Genomic DNA, 22,144 nt, shown 5'->3' on the forward strand with positions numbered 1-22,144 from the left:
TTAAAAGAAGGTACACCGCCATCTTGTGCCGACTAAACTGACTTGAACGCACCTGACATCGTAATTACGACTTGTCAACTCGTAAGTACGAACGTCCCAGGAGTACTTGAACGCAGCATTACCTATGATGAGTTCACAGCTGAATGGGCATTTCACTCGTTGGCGTCAGCATCACATTTGCATAGACCGTACTACTGGAATTTGTGATTGGTTGACAGCAAATTGCAAATATTAAATGGAACGATAAAATAACGTTATTAACCAGTTATGATGAGTTCACAGCTGAATGGGCATTTCACTCGTTGGCGTCAGCGTCACATTTGCATAGACCGTACTACTGGAATTTGTGATTGGTTGACAGCAAATTGCAAATATTAAATGGAACGATAAAATAACGTTATTAACCAGTTAATGGCCATTTCAAATTTAAGATTCTGTTCGGAACTATAAAGTTTGATTTCGTTTCTGGTTCTGGTTCTGTTCCTGTCAAAATGTTGTTCGTTTCCGTTTTCGTTCCTTGAACCGGTTCAGAGCCCTGGTTTGCAGTGTCAACAAAGTTCTGCTTACCTGAATGCCATCTTCTTCATAAGGTGGGCGTCCATTCTGTCAGGCAGGTTGTTTTCCAACTGAGAACTTGTCGCTGGATCACCGAAGACTGTAGAGAGCTGGCTGTTCTTGGAGCGGCTTTGCGTTTCCATAGAGTCCTTCAGATTATATAAGCAATTAGACACTAAACAACCCAATGCAATCTAGGTTTTCAAGACTGAGTCTAAAAGTTACCTCAGAGTTGCAGTCCTGTGACTCTGTGTCCTCCATGTCCAGAGCGGACAGCTCCAGCTCGATGTCTCTGTCAGGCTCACTCTCCATCCCATCCTTGTCCAGCAGATCTGTGCCCTGCTTTGACCCGCTTCTGAAGGAATTGTGCCTTACATGCAGCCCTGACATGGCCAGCTGATCGCTGAAACACACAGACACACACTGAGCTCTGAAACCAAACCAAAGCTAAGAACACAAATCAGTCGGTTCTGTTGTTTGGTGTTCTCAGACTAGAAACTCAGTATTGAGATCAGGTGAGAGGTGTTCTCCCACTCAGAATCTGCCCTATGAGTAATCATCATTGACACCAAAAACAATGTTATATTATTAGAGCACATAACAGGGGAAAATAGGAGATTTTTGTAGGCTAAGCTATACAATTTTTATAAATAAATTTAAGGAAAATGTATATATGTTTTATTTTTTAAAATAACTGTATATATACACACTGTTCAAAAGTTTACAACAGCATTTTTGTTTTAATTTTTACTTTTATTTAGCAAGAACTCATTAAATTGATCAAAAGTTACAGTAAACACATTTATAATGTTACACAAGATTTTAATCTCAAATAAACGCTGTTCTTTTGAGCTTTCAGTTCATCCTGAAACTAATTTATCACGGTTTACACAAAAATACACACACACACACACACACACACATTTTCTTGAGCAGCAAATCAGCATATTAGAATTATTTCTGAAGGCTCATTTGACACTGAAGACTGGCGTTAAATTCCTGCTTTACTATCACAGTAATAAATTACATTTTACAATATATTAATATAGAAAAATAGTTATTTTAAACTCTAATAATATTTCAAAACATAGCTGTTTTTACTGTATTTTTTATCAAATAAATGCAGCCTTGGCGAGTATAAGAGACTTCTTCCAAAAACTAATAATGCATCCTTATAAATAAATGTATATATTAAATGAAATTATATATAAAAATATATTATACATATTAAAAACTCAAAAGCATGTTAGTTTTGCCCTGGTATCGACAACAGAGGTCATTTAAATAAATAAGCATCAGGCTGAAAAAAGTATCACTGGTGCAAGAGACATTGATTAAAATTATTATTTAGATTTCAGAAAAAATACACAACAATGGTGTAGAATATTGTACAATAATGTAAGATCACAAAATGAATTTCAAGACATTATATATAACTAGTAATACACATTTGCTTATTTCAGATATGTGTAGATGAATTGTAGCAGGCAGATATGGACTTGTGGGTGTTAAGGAGACTCTATGAAACGTAAGCCCTCATTGCAGTGTGTAAGAGCTTTGCAAACACAAACGAGTGGAGTTATGTTCCAGCTGCTGCTCTATTTTTAGAATGGTACAGAGGACAGCCAGACGACTACGGCGGGATGGGGTGGGGGTGAAGACGGGGAAACACTGTGAAGACTACTGCTACAATGTTTCTAACAATCCAGTAAAATGAATGTACAAGTGACATTAATAATAATTTGTACATGCATGACTACTATGTGGTTGCTAAGGTGTTTAGAGTGGTTACTAGGTGGTTGTTTACTGGCTCAAGTCAACAGGACCCACCCCCAAGTCTCTATATATTTCAGTCTCTATATACAGTATGGCTCAGATATCTGTTTCAAAGTAAGTCTATGGGATTTTTGTTGTTGTTGTTGTTTAACACTAAGCATTTGCATTTAGAAATGAAGTTTCTACACAAGACGTCTCAGTTTGAACTGGTACCTTTCTAGAAAGCTGGAGTGACTAGAAGAATCAGATCCACGTGGGCCCCATCTGAGGTCACTGTGACCAATATGACAGCTATAGTCTGTAAAGAGAATGGAACATGAATCACTCTCAAAGCCAAAGAAATTCAGAGTCAAAAGCATAGAAAGCAATATGAATTCTAACCTCTGAAGTTGATTGATGTGGTGCCGGCGCACCCCTGCGATGCAGTAGCCTGGAACGGGTCAGTTGTGTGAAAGCCAGTGCGGGAAGCCCGAGAGATGGCTCCCCATTTAGAGATGATGGGCCCCTCTCCAAAAGGAATGATGGGATCTTCGTCTTTCAGTCGCCTGTAGGGCTCAAACATGTGCAGCCACCGTTTGCCGCCACTCTCCCCGTCCTGAGGACAGATAATTAGATCTCAATTAGGAATCGTATCACAATCACACTTATGAAGCACTGCTTTGTGCGATAAACTGGTCACTTATCATAACATGTGAAAATGTGCTATTTAATTTTATAAAAGGGTATATATATAAATGAGTCTGTATTACAGTCACACTCACATTACAGTGAAGTGACTCCAGTTCTACATGCTTCACATTCATTTTGATTGTTTGAAAGAATTATTATAGTTTTACAGGGTAAAACGATTTACCAGTCAATCAGTCTGAATGTAATGTGAAGTCACTGAACTTGTACCTGTAGCTCAAACAGTTAAATGTGGTGTGCACATTTGTGGTATTTTAATTAAGTTTGAGGGAATCATTTGGAATATGTTACTGAGCAAGCCAGTGTAAGAGAGAATCAGTGTGAATGTGTTCTGAAGTGACTCCATTTGTATCTGCTAAGCATTCATTTTTCAATCAGATTGAGTTAATGAATAGGTAAGTGTTATAAAGTAAAACTAGCCATAAAGCAGTGTATATACAAAGCGACTTCACTTGTACATGCTACACATTAACTTTTAATTCAGTTTGAGAGAATTAACAGTAATGTGTTACATGTATATGGTAAAAAATTTAAAGTGATTTAGATTTTAATAAATCTAAAGTGACTCCACTTATGCTACACATTTATCTTGATTCAGTTTGATAGAAATAATGGGAATATGTTACTGAGTAAGCCGATTAAGTTTGTATCATTGTGGATTCTATCTGAAGTGACTCTACTTGTACTCTCTACACATTCATTTTTAATTTAGTTTGAGATAATTAATAGTAATGTGTTATATCGTATGCAAATTTAAAAGAAAACCAGTGTGAATCTTAAGTGACTCCACTTGTACCCTCTACATGTTCATCTTTAATTCAGTTCAGTTAATTCAGAATCAATAGCAATCTGTTAAAAATAAGCACATTTAAAAGTATTTCAGTGTAAATGTAATCTTAAGTGACTCCACTTGTACCCTCTACATGTTCATCTTTAATTCAGTTCAGTTAATTCAGAATCAATAGCAATCTGTTAAAAATAAGCACATTTAAAAGTATTTCAGTGTAAATGTAATCTGAAGTGACTCCACCTGTACCATCTATACATTCAGTGTTGATTCAGTTTGAGGGAATCAATAGGAATATTTTAAAGAATAAGTACATTTAAAAGTATTCCAGTGCAAATTTGATCTGGAGTTACTCCACTTGTACCCTTTGTATGTTCATTGTTGATTCAGTTTGAGGGAATCAATAGAAATATTTTAAAGAATAAGTACATTTAAAAGTATTCCAGTGCAAATTTGATCTGAAGTGACTCCACTTGTACACTCTACATGTTCTTTTACACTCTACATGTTATTTATTGATTCAGTTTAAGAGAAATAATAGGAATCTGATAAAGAATGACCTCATTTTAAAGTATTTCAGTGTAAATTTGATCTGAAGTGACTCCACTTGTACACTCTACATGTTCTTTTACACTCTACATGTTATTTATTGATTCAGTTTAAGAGAAATAATAGGAATCTGATAAAGAATGACCTCATTTTAAAGTATTTCAGTGTAAATTTGATCTGAAGTGACTGCATTTGTGCCTTTATACATTCACTGTTGTTTCAGTTTGAGGAAATCAACAGGAATCTGTTAAAGAACAAGCACATTTAAAAGTATTTCAGTGTTAATGTGATCTGAAGTGACTCCACTTCCACCATATTCATTCATATTCATTTTGATGGCCTTCAAAGGAATCAATAGAAATGTGTTATAGTGTAAGCCATTATAAAAGTAAATGAGTGCAATTGCATTGTGAAGAGACCACTTACTAGCTGTTTGGAACAGGAGTGGGTTGACAAATGGTGGGGCTCTGACTCAAATGGGCTGATGGTGCTGCACGACCAGGGCGAGTAGTGGGCAAGACTCTCTTCTCCACCATGACACTTACAAGTCATACGCCTACCACCTACACCCTCAGGATGCTAAAGGAGGAGAAAGAGTGAGATGACAACATTCTATCTCACACCCACCATGTGCAACAGGCTGCCAGATTCAAATAAATGGGGGTGGAAAGAAACAATGTAAAGTGACTCAGCCTCTGTGGTGCCAAATCTTTCTCTGAGAGTTCATGCGTTTCAAAGCGCTTGTGCGCACACACAGTTTTCAGGACAGAACTGCTTCTTGCTTTGGATTTATCAGTTGCTGAGCAACAGACCCACTTAAAATAGCTTAACACACCTCAGAAGGGCAACAGCAGCTTCGGTGCCAAAGTTATTAATTGAAGAAACAACAAATCTGATTTAATTCAGCTTTAGCACGGTGCAGACATGTGGTGTACTTTTCCCATGACACACACCTCTAAAAACAGCATATCGGTGGGCCGTACCTCTGGACACACATCCACAGTGAAGACCGGCGAGGATTGGGAGGGCCTGTTCATGTTGCCGTGGTGATGTACCCACTGTTCCTGTTTGTGGCGATAGAGTTCCTCATAGCCGAGAGGAACACGGGTGTACGCATCCTATACAAAAGACGGAAAATGGCTTTTAACTTCTCCATTCTCATAATGACTTAGTCACCTATTTTACATTTAAAAGTGAAGTGTGAAATTTCTGAGCAACAAACAGCGTGGAAATAATTTTAAAAACAAGTTTCAAACATTCCCCTGTCTTCCATTGCTCTGAACAAAGCAACAAAACCACATCTAGCCAGGATATTAAAATGTATATACATAATTGAATATTTATAAATAAATAAATAAATAAATAAATAAAGATAAATAGATAATAATGTTGTGACCAATACCCAAAAATGATATTAAAATGTATTATCTTTATATTATATAATATAATATACTACACTACCATAAAATACTATACTATACTATTTATACTATACTATTTGTCAAAATGAATCAAAGATAAAACACTAAAAAATTAAATTCAATCATTTTAAATGTTATACATGATTTTAGGCATCACAGCATTATAATGTACAGTAAGAAAAATGGATATTCATTTTAAGATTTGATAAAGATTACCTTTGAAATGTAAAATTGTAAGTTTAAGTACAGCTCAAATAAAATAATATATAAATATTACATGAAAAAAAATTAAATGATTACATTATTTTATTATATTATTATATAGAAATGAAACTGCCTTGGCAACTAAATAAAAGAAGCTGAAGTTGAAGTACTAAAATTACTAAAACTAGAACTGAAAAAAATAATAAAGTTATATTAAAAAAATGAACAAAAAAAGTTTCCTTTGCATTTATTTTATACTTTTTGATATTAGGGTTTTTCTTTTTATGATTTAGTTCTGTGCTGTCTAGTTCCTTGTTTTTTGAGCTCCTGCCTTTTAGTTTAGTTTAGTTTTGTTTTTGTTTTTCCCCTTCCCGCTTTTTGCTCCCCAGCTCCCCCTCCAGCTCTGGCTGCTGGACTCCCTACTGCCTGCCACCTCCCTCCCATCCCTTGCTGCCCTGCGCTACCTGCTTCCCTGCCCTTCCTGTTCCATTCATCCAGCTGCTCTGCTAATATCAGTCTTGTCCACCAGCCTCAGAAGATTCCAGTTAAGCCTGCCTTCACTCTCCCTCTCTCTCCCACCGTCGCCATTCCCTGTGCCCTGGGGTTCATTGGAGAGCTTGTCTGTCTCGTTGCTCTTGAACTGTTGCTCTATACCCTTCGCTCTGAAACCCCTTTCCTAGACGCCTCCTGCTGAGCTGACACTCACTTCCACAGACCTGGCTGGAATCTCTCCTGGTTACCCTCTCGGACAGTGGCTTAGTTCCTGAGTTCCTGTTTTGTGTTTGAAACTCAAATCTCTGTTATCCCTGCAACTGATTCCTCTTCCTATACCACCCTGACAAAAATAACAATCCAGGATAATTATGTTATTATTATAAAGAGAAATGTTGCTATGGTAATGAAATCGAATTATTTTAGTTTAAGTACTGAAATTACACTTAAAATTAAAACGCAATAAAAACATAAAAATGACTTCAAAACTAATATTTGAACTAAAATTTAAATGAAAACTGAAAATAATAAAATAGAAATAAAAGCTAATTAAAAATATTAATAAATACTATAATGGTACATAAATAATACTAAAATAACACTGTTCAAATTGTCTTCAATATCAACAAATACTAATAAATTAAAAAAAAAACTCTAATACAGACTAATTGCTAATGCTATACTGATATTTAAGCTATGTGAAGTGATTCTGGACCAATGGTCCAACCTAACACAACAGAAACCAAGTGACAGACAAAAAATACTGCTGCAACTGTTGTAATAAAACTGTTGTTGCTGCAATAGTTGCAACTGGTTATAACTCAAATTAACATTGAAGAGAATTTCCAGCTGACACTGAATGAGCCTGTAAGAGATGAGATAATGAAACCTGCCCTGTGCATTGGCGCTCTCTGCTCCGCGGTGCTGCAGTAGGGGCTGTCCAGCGAGTTGAAGCGCTCTCGGAGGGGCGGCTGGTAGACGGTGGAATGAAAAACCTCCGGAGGGAGAGAGTTACTCCTCCCGCCATCCCTGGGATACAGCGGCGGCCTCCACACGCGACGGCTGTCGTAGACCGGGGTGTACATGCTGTGTGCGTGGGACATAGAGGCGTAGGTCGAGGGTGGCCCGTACGGGCCGGGGCCTAATCTGTCTGCAGGAGGAACAGAGGGGTGCTGGTCTGGGTACTGAGGGCCCATTGACGGGGGTAACATGGACTCAGAGACGTTGCTGGAACGATGGAAGCGAGCGTTGCATGACTTGTGAGGAGGAACTGTGGAAAACAGAAGCGAGTGAGTGTAATGGAAGATTACATGTCACAGGAGAGCGATTCAGGATGTCACTTACTGGCAGGTTGGTGGTAGGGTGAAAGGTCATATGGTCTCTGGTCCTGAGAGTAGTAAATCTTAGGATGAGCTCTCGTGAGGACAGGCCCATGTTTGAGGAGACCGCAGTCGTCCTCTGTACACAACCCCGAAGCTATCGCAGACGACTGGCTCTGACTGATGGGATTGCTCAAAGATAAATAAGAAATAATAAGAATTTCCATAAGAATCAAAAGTGGGCAAAGAGATTCTTACAAAGAAATGGCATATTCATATTTCTAATTTTTCAAAAAATAAATAAATAAATAAAACTATCAGTTGACTTCATTTTTTAAATAAAGAATGGTTATGAATATTTATTTATTTATAAAATAATAAAATAATACTTTTAATCAATCTTTACTCTTTTACTGTTGCAAAAAACACTAATAAACAACAATACAATCACTTTTTTTATGGACTTAAAGGGGTCATATGATGCGATTTCAATTTTTCCTTTCTCTTCCATTTTTGCATGAGGATATAGCAAGAACTCACCCTAGACCCTATGCAGTTTTAAAAAAAAACTGTTTTTTTAGTTGTTTTAGGCCACATTCACACTGTTGTTTTTATGGCTTACAATCCATTTCAGTTATAAAATCATTTCAATTACAAAATGAAAAAAATTACAATAAAGAAATATATGTATATATTAACAATAATAATTATTATTATTATTATCATTATCATTATTACAGTTAATTATATTATCATTATTATTATTATTGAATGAAACAAATAAATAAATAAATAAATTACTAGAGTAAAATACTATTGTCCTAGAGTATTTATAATAATAATAATAATAATTTTACAGAACAACATTAAAATTACAGTAGTAATATATTTGGTTGGTTAAATATCTTTGCGTTTAAATGTTTGCATTCAAATGCCCTATTTTGCGATTGAAATGGAATCGTTATCTGATTTTTTGCTGAAAAGTGACACATTTTCATCCCTGACAATCGCAAGTCCAACTATTTGGAAAGCAATACACACGTCTCCTCAACAAGCTTGAATGTAGAAGTATGAGCTCCAGCAATAGTGAAGCACACTTACTGTTCTAGGCTGGCAGCAGGCAGTCCGTTCACACTGCTGGGGAGTGTTTTGTCCTCCTGGTGGTCTCCTCCTCTAGGGATGAGCTGAGTGGGAGACGCGTCCTCTGGGGCGTCGTTCTCGTGGTTCTTCCCCTCTGACCCTGGGACTGCTCCTTTGGTGCCGGTTTTGGGCATAACCACTGGAACTGACGAGAAGGGCCTCACCGCCCCACTGGCTTTCCTACTTCTCATTCTGTGCCTGAAAGATACAGAAAGATGCAGAGAGGAAATGGGGTGACGGCAGACCCTGCTACAGTAAAGCATGCTGTTGTGTTGGAGGGATCGTGTGGGTGAGCCTGAATAAGAATGAGGAACGGGAGACGTGGGAAGGCGTGGAGGTGCTCTTTTGTGCATTACAGCACGAGACTGGATACGGTCATCAAGATTGTGTGTATGTGTGTGAAAGGGAAAGAGTGTGTGTTCTCACTTCTCCAGCTCCTCCTGCGTGTGGGCAAAGGTGCAGCTGGCCCCTCTCGGACAGCCACCCTGCTGCCGTAAGTCCCTGCACATACTCGTCTTGTACTTGCTGTTGGGTTGAGCCTGAGAAAGAGGAGCAGAACACATTTCAGACTGTTTCAAAATGACCCAACAAATAAATAAACTGGTTATAGGTTGCTCTTTCATAGTTTAGGAAACTTAAGTGTCAAAATTCCTGAAAAATAGATACAAATGTGACAACAGTTGGCATAGAGTACGAGTATAGAGCGATTAAATGAATGCTGATAGCACGGCTGTGATTATTTGTGATCATTTGGAGCTGCTTTGACCAGGAAATACATTTATTTCTACATACAATCTAAATATATCAGAGCTTTATGCACTGAAGGAAAAAGTCTGTTTTCAAATGATATAATTATTATGTTTGTACATCAAACTGAGTATAATAATTTATTGTTATTTAAAAAATATATATAATTAGATTTATTTAAATATACATGAAATAATTAACACATCAATAATAAAAAAATGTAAACATATAAAACATTTTATTTAATAATAAATAAAAAAATATTGAATTATATATATATATATATTTTTTTTTTTATATATATTTTATAGTTTATAGTTTATCAATATGCTCTTCTCTAGATATTAGATGAACACTGGATAACTTTTATAACATTAGATGACAAGTTCTTTTAAAAAAAAAGACTTTTTTTGTCTTCCTGTGAAAAACCATTGATTGGGCAATTTTGTAAGAGATACATTTTTACATTTTGGTGAGCTTCACTTTATTTTTTAACCAACCCTCAGTAATGATACGTGATCAGAAAAAGGAGACAAATTATTGAATAAAGTAATTATTTTTGTTTTCTTTGCACACAAAAAGTATTCTCGTAGCTCCATACAATTAGGGTTGAACCACTGATGTCACATGGACTATTTTAACAATGCTCTTACTACCTTTCTGGGCCTTAGGTAGGACCCTTGCTGTCTATGGGGGGGTCAGTGAGCTCTCAGAGTCTTAATACTGCATGTGTTCTGAAGATGAACGAAGGTCTTATGGGTTTGGAACGACATGAGGGTACTAACCCTTTAAACAGTGGCAAAACAACATTCATTGATTGACTTTCCTGATAAAACTGACATTTTTGGCCAGCTGTACTTAAAGTGACGTGGAATGAATGTATTCAGGAGAACACATCTGGAAACAGTGTAGTGAGAGCTCATGCTGTACCTGAGGGCTTTCATTGCTCTTTTTGCTGAAGTTTTGGATGAATTCCACCAGCCCGTGGACAACAACCTTCACAGCCAATAACACACTCTCCAGCTCTGTCCAGGACGGAGCGGCCGCATCTGCAAACACACACACAGGTTATTGCTATGTAATCTGATTGTGTCTGCATCCGTGTGGAAGTGTGGGTGCGTGTGCGCACCAGGGTTGTGGTCGATGCCGGCTAGCAGCTCGAGAGGAGCTCTGAGGCTGTTGAGGTTGGTTGGGTCTCCTGTTCTCTGCAGGATTATGGTCAGCTCCTGCACGCTCTTTGCAAAGGATTCTGGGGATTGAAGCTGTGGCAATGGAAGGACGAATGCATTCAGAATAGACAAAAAATTCCAAAGACATTCAACAAAAATCTATAAATATTTGCTTTACTATATTTTACACTACTGGTCAAAAGTTTGGAATAATTATGATCTTTGATTGGAAAGAAGTCTTATATGCTCACCAAGGCTGCATTTATATGATAAAAATACAGTCAAAACCGTAATTTTGTGTAATATTATTCAAATTTTAAAATGACTGTTTAAAATGTAATTTATTCCTATGATCAAAGCATAATTACTCCAAGTCTTCAGTTTCCCATGATCCTTCAGAAATCCTTTTATTAAGATTTAATATGATTTAATATGATTTGCTGCTCAAGAAACATTTCTTACTATTATCAATATTCAAAACAGTTGTTATGGAAACCATGATACAATACCATTCAAAGGTTTGGTGTAAAAGAAATTAAGACTTTTATTCAGCAGGAATGCACTAAATTGATCAAAACTGACAGTAAAGACATTTATAATATTAGAAAAGATTTATAATTCAGATAAATGTTGTCCTTTAGATCAAAGAATCCTAAAAAAAATGTATCGTGGTTTCTACAAAAATATTAAGCAACAAAAATGGATAATTTGAGATGGCTTTGCCATCACAGGAATACATTTACAATTTCAAATATATTCAAATAGAAAACGGTTATTTTAAATTTTAATAATATTTCCCAATATTACTGTTTTTACTGTATTTTTTATCAAATAATTGCAGCCTTGGTGAGCATGAGAGACTTATAAAAATGTATTAAATTATTATTCCAATTATTATTCCAATATTATTTGATGTCGTATTTTAATTATTTATATATTTATTATTATATTATTATTTTATATTATATTATTTTTAAGCTTTGTGCAATATACATGTGGTACCTTGTCTATGATTGACTGCATGAATTTAAAGCTCAGCACAAAATGTTTGCTGTAAAGTCATCTAATTGTCCTTCTGAAGTGGAACTACTTCTCCAAAGGTTCTGATAATATGTTACAGATATAATTCCAGAACCCTGCTCCTTTATGCCACATCCTTTCCACTTTCCTTCATTTCCTTACATTTTTCTGGTCATGACATGAATTGTTGTATATAACCCGAAATATGCAAAAATAACCAGGTATATATCTTTAATGATGATAATAAAATGAAGAAATGCAAAGAAATGCAATGCAAAGAAACTCACCAGGTCCTAGAAACTGACAGCCGCGTGCCCGCACAGCGGCCCATAGGTTGGCAGAGAGCTGCTGTGGGTTCTGGTGCTGCAGGATGAGTTCAGTGACGGTGCGCTCACCCAGAGATCTGCACGCCCGGACCGCTCGCATACGCCCCTCCTCCTCGACCAGCTGGCAGTTCACCAGGGTCACCAGCTTCCTCTGCATGGGTCTACTGAGCGTGCTCTGACTGAGGGTCACTACACCTGTGTGGGAGAGGAAAATCCACACTATATATATCATTTTTGTCCTGAGTAGCACGAGTGCAAATGTGAATCAGCCATTTGAACGAATGTAATAAATCAATGACTCAATAAGACATTTACCGCCACCTACTGGCAGTTTTAATTTCTTATTTAGAGTATCATTTCATTTAAAAAACATTATTTCAAATTTCCATAATCATAAAAAACAAGTCCAGTTAATTTGCATTCATGCTGCCCCTGAGCTGCGATAAACATATAAATACTGTATATACTGTATATATATGTGTGTGTGTGTGTGTGTGTGTGTGTGTGTATGTATCTAAATACCACTTCAGATTCAGCTTCCTCCCAAAAAAAGGTTGTTGTAGCCAAAAAATTTATAATTCATTTAAATAAATAAATAAAATGTTTAAAGTTTAATAAATTCAATGTTGCATCAAATAAACGATTTGTCATGTAACACAATGACTTTAAATGATCTTTTGGGGGTAATTTCTCAGCCAAATTTGATGTGCGATTATTTAATTTATCATTTATAATGTGTATTATATATGTATTTACAGTTAAACCATATTGTTATATTTTTTATATATGATATATATTATATAGATTATTATATTGTTGGTCTGAAGTCAAATTATCCTTAATGCCTTTAAATGGCCTCTCATTTAGTTTTTCCAGAAGTTCATCTACTAATACACTATATCCACTACTGATACTACTTCCAGGAGCTGCTAAACATCTTGAGGGTAAAAGTCTCAGTCTTATGGCTACACCACAGCGTAATAGTGAAGGTTTGGCAGAGGAGCTGTTATGAGCTCAAAGCTCAATGAGGAGTTTAAGAGCTTTAGCCTTTAGCGTTCCTCTAGTCCGCTGTGAGGAGTAACTTTTATTGTTACTCCAATAAAACACTCAATTGAGCCCTGAAACGGACTTTGCCACTCACAACAGCTGAGACCATGAGTGACCTGAAGCTTTATTGCTCATGGAGACCAAGTGTTTTATTGGCCTACAAAGAGCCGTTCTCGTGTTTAACACAGTGGGAAATTATTCCATGAATAATAAGTAACACCAGCATCTGATAAGCAATAATGTACGAAAATGCACCGGGTAGGATATAACGTGCTTATTGCTTTCATTTTGCTTTTATTAAGCATTACTAAACATGAATGTTTATTGTAAACATTTATTTTTTCACTGTATTTCATTGCATGTATTGCATATAAAATACGTGCATGTTTTTCTCTTGTTTCTGAAGTGGCCTTTGGGTTTCTGTGTTTTTATTTTTTTTTTGTTTTGTTTTTCCCACTGACGCAAACATCTCCAACCACAGACAGATAAAGCACATGTAGCCGCTGAACAACAGGAAATGTTGCGCTATCCAAACGTGAGCTCGTTCAGGCGCAAGCCTAAACAATAATGCAGCACTCACAGTCATTGTTGTTGATGTACCTGTATCACTTTCTTCACACACTCACCTTTTCCTCCACTGATTGGTTTGAGATACAGCGCCAGCTCCTCCACACAGATCCTGCACACTTCATAATGTCTTGTGTCTTCAACACTGCCCACACTCACAATCTCTCCCTCCGGAACCTGCAGAAAAACAACCATTGGCAGATATGAAACACCACCAGAAGAGATATTGCTTTCATTTTGCTTTTATTAAGCATTACTAAACATGAATGTTTATTGTAAACATTTATTTTTTCACTGTATTTCATTGCATGTATTGCATATAAAATACGTGCATGTTTTTCCTCTTGTTTCTGAAGTGGCCTTTGGGTTTCTGTGTTTTTTTTTGTTTTTTTTCCCACTGACGCAAACATCTCCAACCACAGACAGATAAAGCACATGTAGCCGCTGAACAACAGGAAATGTTGCGCTATCCAAACGTGAGCTCGTTCAGGCGCAAGCCTAAACAATAATGCAGCACTCACAGTCATTGTTGTTGATGTACCTGTATCACTTTCTTCACACACTCACCTTTTCCTCCACTGATTGGTTTGAGATACAGCGCCAGCTCCTCCACACAGATCCTGCACACTTCATAATGTCTTGTGTCTTCAACACTGCCCACACTCACAATCTCTCCCTCCGGAACCTGCAGAAAAACAACCATTGGCAGATATGAAGCACCACCAGAAGAGTTCTATTTATGACATTGTGACGTCAATGTTAAACAGCATAATGATTACTGGTGAAACTTACAGTATCTGTTTGGAGTAAAGCAAAGTGAAAATATTTTTGTTATGATAAAGGCTTTCTCACAGTTTTGACTTTTTTAATGCAATTCTAAGTTTATATCTCACAATTCTGGTTTTGTCTTGCAGTTCTCAGAAGAAATTCAGAATTGAGGTATAAACTCACAGTTACCATTTTTTATTTTGTGGCGGAAACAAAAAAAAATTGTCAGATATAAACTCAGAATTGTGAAAAATAAACGGAATTAATGCTAAACAAAAAAGTTAGAATTGCAAGATTCTGTATAAACTCAGAATTGCGAGATATAAACTCAGAATTGCAAAATATAAACTCAGAATTGTGAGATATAAACTCAGAATTACAAAATATAAACTCAGAATTGCGAGATATAAACTCAGAATTGCAAGATATAAACTTGAATTGTAAGATATAAACTTGAATTGTAAGATATAAGATATAAATTGTGGGATATACAATTAGAATGACAAGATGTAAACTCAGAATTGTATGATAAACTCCGAAATAAGAGATATAAACTCAGAATTGCAAGATATAAACTTAGAATTACAAGATATAAATAGAATTCTAAGGAAAAAACTAAAAATCAAAAGATGTAAACTCATAATTCTGAAAACAACTCTGAGAAAAAAATTATGAGACATAGCCTATAAACTCAGAATCGCAAGATATAAACTCAGAATTGCGAGATACTGTGTAAACTCAGAATTGTACGATAAACTTTTTTCTTGCAATTCTAAGTTCATATCTTACAATTCTGTCTTTGTCTTGCAGTTCTCAGAAGAAAAGTCAGAATTGAGGTATAAACTCACAGTTACCTTTTTGTGGCGGAAACAAAAAAAAATGTGAGATATAAACTCAGAATTGCAAAATAAACTAAATAAATGCTAAACAAAAAAGTTAGAATTGCAAGATTCTGTATAAACTCAGAATTGTGAGATATAAATTCAGAATTGCAAAATATAAACTCAGAAGTGCGAGATATAAACTCAGAATTACAAAATATAAACTCAGAATTGCGAGATATAAACTCAGAATTGCAAAATATAAACTAAATATTGTGCGATATAAATTCAGAATTGCAAGATATAAACTCAGAATTCCGAGAAAAAAGTCAGAATTAAGAGATTCAAAATTGAAAGACATAAATTCAGAAATGCAAGATAAACTCAAATTTGTGAGATGTAAACAGGAGATTGCAGAATTCTGAGTTTATATCTTGCAGTTCTGTCTTTTTTATGTTAGTGTACTTTTCATTTCAATTAATTTCTTGTAAAACTGTATGCACGGTTAAGACACTGACAATAAAAAAATTAGTTTTGAGCTGCACAGCCCAGAAAGACAGCAACACTGGATATCCTGAGCTATTTGAAACCTCAAAAGCTATCATATCAATCATATCAGCATGCCCCACTCACCGGCGCCCCCACCAGCTGCAGGAGGGCACAGTTGACAGGCAGCACATCAATGTCAGTGCTAATGGCCGTCTGGTCAAATGGACAGGCCTTGCGGTGCAGTTTGTGCAGGCAGGTCTTGCAGACGGTGTGCGAGCAGCCCAGGCTGATGGGCTTGTGGCTGCAGGCGTCAAACTCATTGTAGCAGATGGGGCAGGATAGAAACTCAGTCCATTGAGCTGCCTGCACCGGCATCCTGTGACCTCCAGGTGGAACAATCACGCTCAGGTAGATCGCATGACGCCTCGCCCCGGCGCCTTAAACACACCTGAGGAGAGAAGAAGACATTGAGTCTCATTCACTTATCATGCATACGCACAAATTTATGTGTGAAATCTGCGTACAAAGATTTTCATGAAAAAATCATGATTCGTTTGTATTAAAAGGGTTTATTGTGATTGAACATGAGCACATATACTTGGCCTTGCTCAAGAATCTTGCTGTGTTCTCAGGCAAGAGCTCTTCTTTAGAGTTTCATACATTTGCTAAGATTGGCGAAAGGTTGTGCGGAAATTTGGGCAGGTTTTTTATGCAAATGACTAACCTTAGGCACACAGTTGTTTATTTAAAAAACTCGAAATTCTACAACATTAGAACGAGGTTAACAACAACTTCATGTGCGGAGGCATGTGTTAGGCAGAGTCATTTGCTTGATTCATTAAAAGAACCAATTCATTTGACTTATAAGAGTCGCTTGTTTGTGAATCAGACTACATAGGCGGTGCTGTTTGTATTTGTGTGTAACAAATTTTTTAACTTGTGCCAGTTGCTCAATTCATTAAGAAAAAAAACAGTTCATCTTTTTTTTTTTTTTTGCCAGTTGCATGAATCATTAAAACAACCAATTAATTTAACTTATAAGAGTCATTTGTTAATGAATCAGACTACATAGGTGGTGCTGTTTGTTTTTGCGTGTAACATGTTTTATTGTTTGTTTGTTTTTACTTGTGCCAGTTACTTGATTCATTAAAAGAACCAATTCATTTAACTTATAAGAGTCATTTGTTTGTGAATCAGACCACATAGGTGGCACTGTTTGCTTTTGTTTGTAAAGTGTTTTATTTTTACTTGTGCCAGTTACTTCGTTTATTAAAAGAACAAATTAATTTGACTAATAAGAATGATTTCTTTGTGAACTGGACTACATAGTCCATGCTGTTTGTTTTTGCGTATAACATTTTTTTTTTATTTACTTGTGCCAGTTGCTTGATTCATTAAGAGAACCAATTCATTTTATTTTTACTTGTGCCATTTACTTGATTCATTAAAATAACCAATTAATTTGACTGATGAGAGTAATTTCTTCATGAATCAGACTACATAGGTGGTGCTGTTTGTTTTTGCGTATAACGTGTTTTTTTACTTATGCCAGATGCTCGAATTATTAAGAGAACCATTTCATTTTTACTTGTGCCAGATGAACCACTTAATTAGTCATTTGTTTGTGAATTAGACTACATAGGTGGCGCTGTTTGTTTTTGCGTGTAACACACTTTTTTTTTTTTACTTGTGCCAGTAAGCAACACCTCAGAATATCCTAGCAACCACCCAGAATCCCTTAGCAACCACCTAGCAACATTCAGACACCATGGCGCTCGTATTTTCTTTAGAGATATTCTTTCTCTCTCCCTCTGATGTAATTTCTTGTCGCCATCACCTCTCAGCTCTAGGAATAAACTGTCTTGCACTCAGACTCATTCATGTTCTTCACATCTCCATTCACTCAACCCCTCCCTCATGCTTTCTCTACATCCCTTTATTTGTTTCTGAATTTGTGCTCTTCAGGGACTTCCTGTAGGACAGAAGGTGGAGCAGATAAGCGTGAAACAGCCATCAACACAGTGTGGATTGAAACCCCACATTAAACACATTCCACATGTGCAGAACCACCATTCCACAGAACCACCATGTCATGCAAAGTTATGCAAGGGCCCGACTGTTGTTGAGAATCAATCATTTGTCAGGCAGGAACTCATGCCTTTGGCCATGTGGGCACTAGGCTACTCTCTTTCAGTATGTTTTATTAATCAAACCCTTAAGTACAACAAAAACACCAACCAAATTTCTTGTAAAGACATGAAAATTAATGTCAGTACATCTTAACTGTTAAGTAAAAGAAAGTCATCACTCATCATATACAATATTCAAACTAAATATGTAAGTTTATTCTCAACGTAAGACTGCATTTATGCGCAATCATAAAACACAAAGCAACGTGGAATATAAACGGCATTTAAGTACTACTCTAAACAATTCAAAGCCAAGGAGAGGAACATATTAAAAGGACAGCTGAAGATGGACTTTATCTTCACCAGTGCCTCATGGATGGCTCTTGTCGAAAGGTGTAAAATTACAGCAGCAAAAGAAATCATTCATTCCCCTACTTGGACACCACACAGAGCTTCAGCTGCCACATAACTGCTGTTCCAGCAAGTGTGGATTGAAACCCCACATTAAACACATTCCACATGTGCAGAACCACCATTCCACAGAACCACCATGTCATGCAAAGTTATGCAAGGGCCCGACTGTTGTTGAGAATCAATCATTTGTCAGGCAGGAACTCATGCCTTTGGCCATGTGGGCACTAGGCTACTCTCTTTCAGTATGTTTTATTAATCAAACCCTTAAGTACAACAAAAACACCAACCAAATTTCTTGTAAAGACATGAAAATTAATGTCAGTACATCTTAACTGTTAAGTAAAAGAAAGTCATCACTCATCATATACAATATTCAAACTAAATATGTAAGTTTATTCTCAACGTAAGACTGCATTTATGCGCAATCATAAAACACAAAGCAACGTGGAATATAAACGGCATTTAAGTACTACTCTAAACAATTCAGCATATTAAATGCAACATACGATGAATAAAGTAACACCTGAAGTAGATAGTAAGTTATTGCACATACATTAAACACTTATGCAACTACGCACCATGTAAGTGACCACGCGCGTGAAATGTCCAGAACGTAGCTCGATTCCGCTCGCGCGAGTCATATTTCCACGCTGCTGCTGAATTTAATGTCGCTGGGTTTACAAAACGTGTTCGTGGGGTTTGAAGGCAGTTGCGGTGGTGGGTTTCGGGGCGTGATTCAGTGATTCATGGTCACGAGAAGCAGATGCCCGAGGGAATTCTGTCATTTACACGCCCACTCCACGCGAATCACGCGAATGAACATCAATATGCTTTACAGCACAGTGAAGGCGTGTGTGTGTGTGTTATAGATGTTACATTTATACTTAATTACAAATGTATTAATACAAACATAGCGTTTTTAAAAGTTGCTTCACAAAATAATTCCATATCAAGGACAGTGTTTGGCAGGTTGGCTATTAAATGACGCAGCAGTGACGTTATAATAGGTTTTGAAATAATACAGGCTAAAATGGTTTTGTTTGAACTGAGCACGTCGTGTGTGGAACGTGGTGCAAAAAAAAAAATCCCACACAAAAGATCACTTCAAGCTCATAAACAGGAAATCACTTCACTGTCTTGTGACCATGTGACTAGGCCACTGCAGAAATAGAAACTCTGAAGTTAAACAGGAAAATGTTTGCAACTATTAACGTTATTATGAACGATTTTACAGTATGAAAAAATTACAGTGAAGCATAACAGAGATAAAAGTTCAGGGGAAGTAAGACTACACACTGCTGAACTTGTGAAATATTTCACTGGAGTGTAGGCCTATATATCACATGAGTATACAAAGGCATAAATATTTAGAGTTATTTCAACCATCTCACATCTCAACCAACATCACCATAATAAACAGACAACAACTCAGCCCAGGAAAAAAACATAAAAAATGATCACTTTTAACAACACAATTTGCACCTGGCACCACGGTGTACTAGTCCCTTGATGGATGGTCCCTTGAGTTTCATGGAAAGCACTTGCTCCAATATATTGACAGGCCAAGAACCTGAACCCTAGGAATGCTGAGGGGTAATGGGTGCAAATGTGCACTTGAATATACAGGTGCATCTCAATAAATTAGAATGACGTGTTGAAGTCCAGTGTTAAGTTTCCACAGTCAAAAGCACCAAAAGTTGGTTAAATGACCATGGTGTTGGTGTGGAGATGCCCCTGTATCTTTAGGTCACTGTGACCCCAAAGTTGGAACATCCTGTCCTTGTCATTACCTCCTCTGTCTTCTTCTTACGTCTACACACGTACACTATTTTGCCCCACCAACAGACACACATTCAAATAGACAGCAAAAGGAAATCTGCACTCCTTACATTTAATTTGCAATGCCAAAACTGTATATGGAGTATAAAATGCCCACCAAAGTGTCAATTTATCAACTTCTGTTAACTTCTCAACCACTGTTATTATTGTAGAAATCACCTGCAGTCATGAGGTCTGAATATCAGCAAGAACATCTAAAAAAAAAAACGTGTTCTAAGAACGTTCCCATTAAGTTACGAAAAAGTTATTGGATGTTCTCTGAAAGGCATTTTGCAGATATTATGGGAACATTATTTTAAAAGTTCTCTAAACGTTCTGAAACAAGTAGTAACAGAAAATGTCAGACAAACGTACAACTAAAACGTTTCAGGAGAAAAAAAAAATCTGTTAACGTTACTAGAAGAACGTCTGTTTATAACTTTTAGAGAATCTTGCCAGTAATTCCCGTTTTTTTCGTAATGAAGCTGCTTGCCTAAATTAACCGGTTTTATTCAAGTCTAAATTTAATATGCCTGAATGAGCTTGAGACTACAGCGATTTCAGAATGGAAATCAGGTAGAAACTCCCTCAAGGTAGAAAGCATTTGCACTTTACAGTCCGATTAATGAAACTGAAACTACTTAAATTTATTGGCGTTTGTCTGAAAATATTGTGTTTTCGTATAATGTGTCTTTCAAACGTGAAGAAATGCGAGCATTGTGATTAGTATCCATGAAAAATGAACACTGCCTAATGCTTTGGGTGGATCGAATGAATGAAACGTGCAAGAATCAATTGTTCTTAAGACGCGGAAGTCTGTTTGAGCGCGAATTGTGCTTGATGGTGTTGTGCAACTTTACGGACAGCTGCGCACCTATAAACTTATTCTAGTGCAGATAAACTTGATCTTCTTACAGCGGTGGATCATCGGGTTCACAAAATCATCATGAAATTGACTGATCATTGATCATGTATATGATCAATTATTCTTGACCATGCATTGTAATAGACATTGAAATAAAGGCATTAAATAATATCTAATGTAATATTCAATGCACAGCAGCGTGAACGCTCCAAACGCAATAGGCATTCGCGAAAATTCTCGCGCAAATAAATAGATGTGCAACAAACCTAAAGCAACGCGACATGCTGTTGCTCATGCATCACTGTCCATTCGCTAGCTATTTGGTTTCAAAGAAAAAGTTTGAAAAAATATTTTATTTATTATAAGGATGGTGTTGCATAATGATTTCGCGCACATCTTTGAGCAGCGCGCGCCACACCAGCAGCGATCCCAATACTGTGAAAGTAGCGCGACTTGCACTTACCGCAGGCGATACAGAGTATCATCATAACCGTCCATAGTTTATGTGCACTTCGCCATCAAGACCAAATTCTTCATCGCATTCAATTATTCACAGCTGAGCCGAACTTGTTTTTCCCGATTTTTTTTTGGCGCCCTTTTATTCCGTCCGGACATCACATAAAATCATATATGTAATTTCCAGCGATTTGGGAGCACATTCCCTGACAGCGCGACATGTTCAGCATGAGCAGGTACACTCCCATGACCGTCCGCGAATATACGAAAACTACTATGACGAGGACGTCTGTTTGGATATTAAAAAGCCAAGCCTCTGCCATTGGATGACAACAACACGACGTCTGCGTTACCTAATCAATATTCATGAGCCAAGCATTCACCTTTACGCTGTAAGAAAAAAGGCACAAACCTGTCACTGGGGCGGTATCCTAAGGTAAAAAAGCTGAAAGATGCATCGTTGTACCTTATTTACCCCTAAATTGTACCTATTAGTACCTTATAGGTAAATATTAGTACTTTAAAAGTACATATTAGTACCTAAAGTGTACATGATGTACAGTAGGCTACATACATAG

The 22,144-nt window shown here is 36.7% G+C and overlaps 1 protein-coding gene across 1 annotated transcript in view; it reads right to left on the reverse strand.

The window, feature by feature from the left end:
- LOC107744141 (roquin-2-like) overlaps positions 1-21,813 on the reverse strand; it is a 31,907-nt gene extending 10,094 nt beyond the window's left edge. Inside the window, exons 1-18 of the mRNA XM_016557649.1 lie at positions 21,574-21,813; positions 16,029-16,332; positions 14,374-14,491; positions 12,154-12,387; positions 11,965-12,023; positions 11,849-11,863; positions 10,807-10,939; positions 10,608-10,726; positions 9,357-9,469; positions 8,892-9,128; positions 7,816-7,982; positions 7,365-7,741; positions 5,338-5,472; positions 4,781-4,933; positions 2,713-2,926; positions 2,545-2,629; positions 781-958; positions 568-704 (exon numbers count right to left, since the gene is read on the reverse strand). Coding sequence (XP_016413135.1) covers positions 568-704; positions 781-958; positions 2,545-2,629; positions 2,713-2,926; positions 4,781-4,933; positions 5,338-5,472; positions 7,365-7,741; positions 7,816-7,982; positions 8,892-9,128; positions 9,357-9,469; positions 10,608-10,726; positions 10,807-10,939; positions 11,849-11,863; positions 11,965-12,023; positions 12,154-12,387; positions 14,374-14,491; positions 16,029-16,259 — 2,705 coding nt within the window. The 5' untranslated portion in view covers positions 16,260-16,332; positions 21,574-21,813. The remainder of the gene's footprint in view (positions 1-567; positions 705-780; positions 959-2,544; positions 2,630-2,712; positions 2,927-4,780; positions 4,934-5,337; positions 5,473-7,364; positions 7,742-7,815; positions 7,983-8,891; positions 9,129-9,356; positions 9,470-10,607; positions 10,727-10,806; positions 10,940-11,848; positions 11,864-11,964; positions 12,024-12,153; positions 12,388-14,373; positions 14,492-16,028; positions 16,333-21,573) is intronic.
- Positions 21,814-22,144: the final 331 nt, after the last annotated feature.

This window comes from Sinocyclocheilus rhinocerous, unplaced genomic scaffold, assembly GCF_001515625.1.
Source record: "Sinocyclocheilus rhinocerous isolate Xijiao unplaced genomic scaffold, SAMN03320098_v1.1 scaffold287, whole genome shotgun sequence".
Classification (NCBI taxonomy): Eukaryota; Metazoa; Chordata; class Actinopteri; order Cypriniformes; family Cyprinidae; genus Sinocyclocheilus; species Sinocyclocheilus rhinocerous.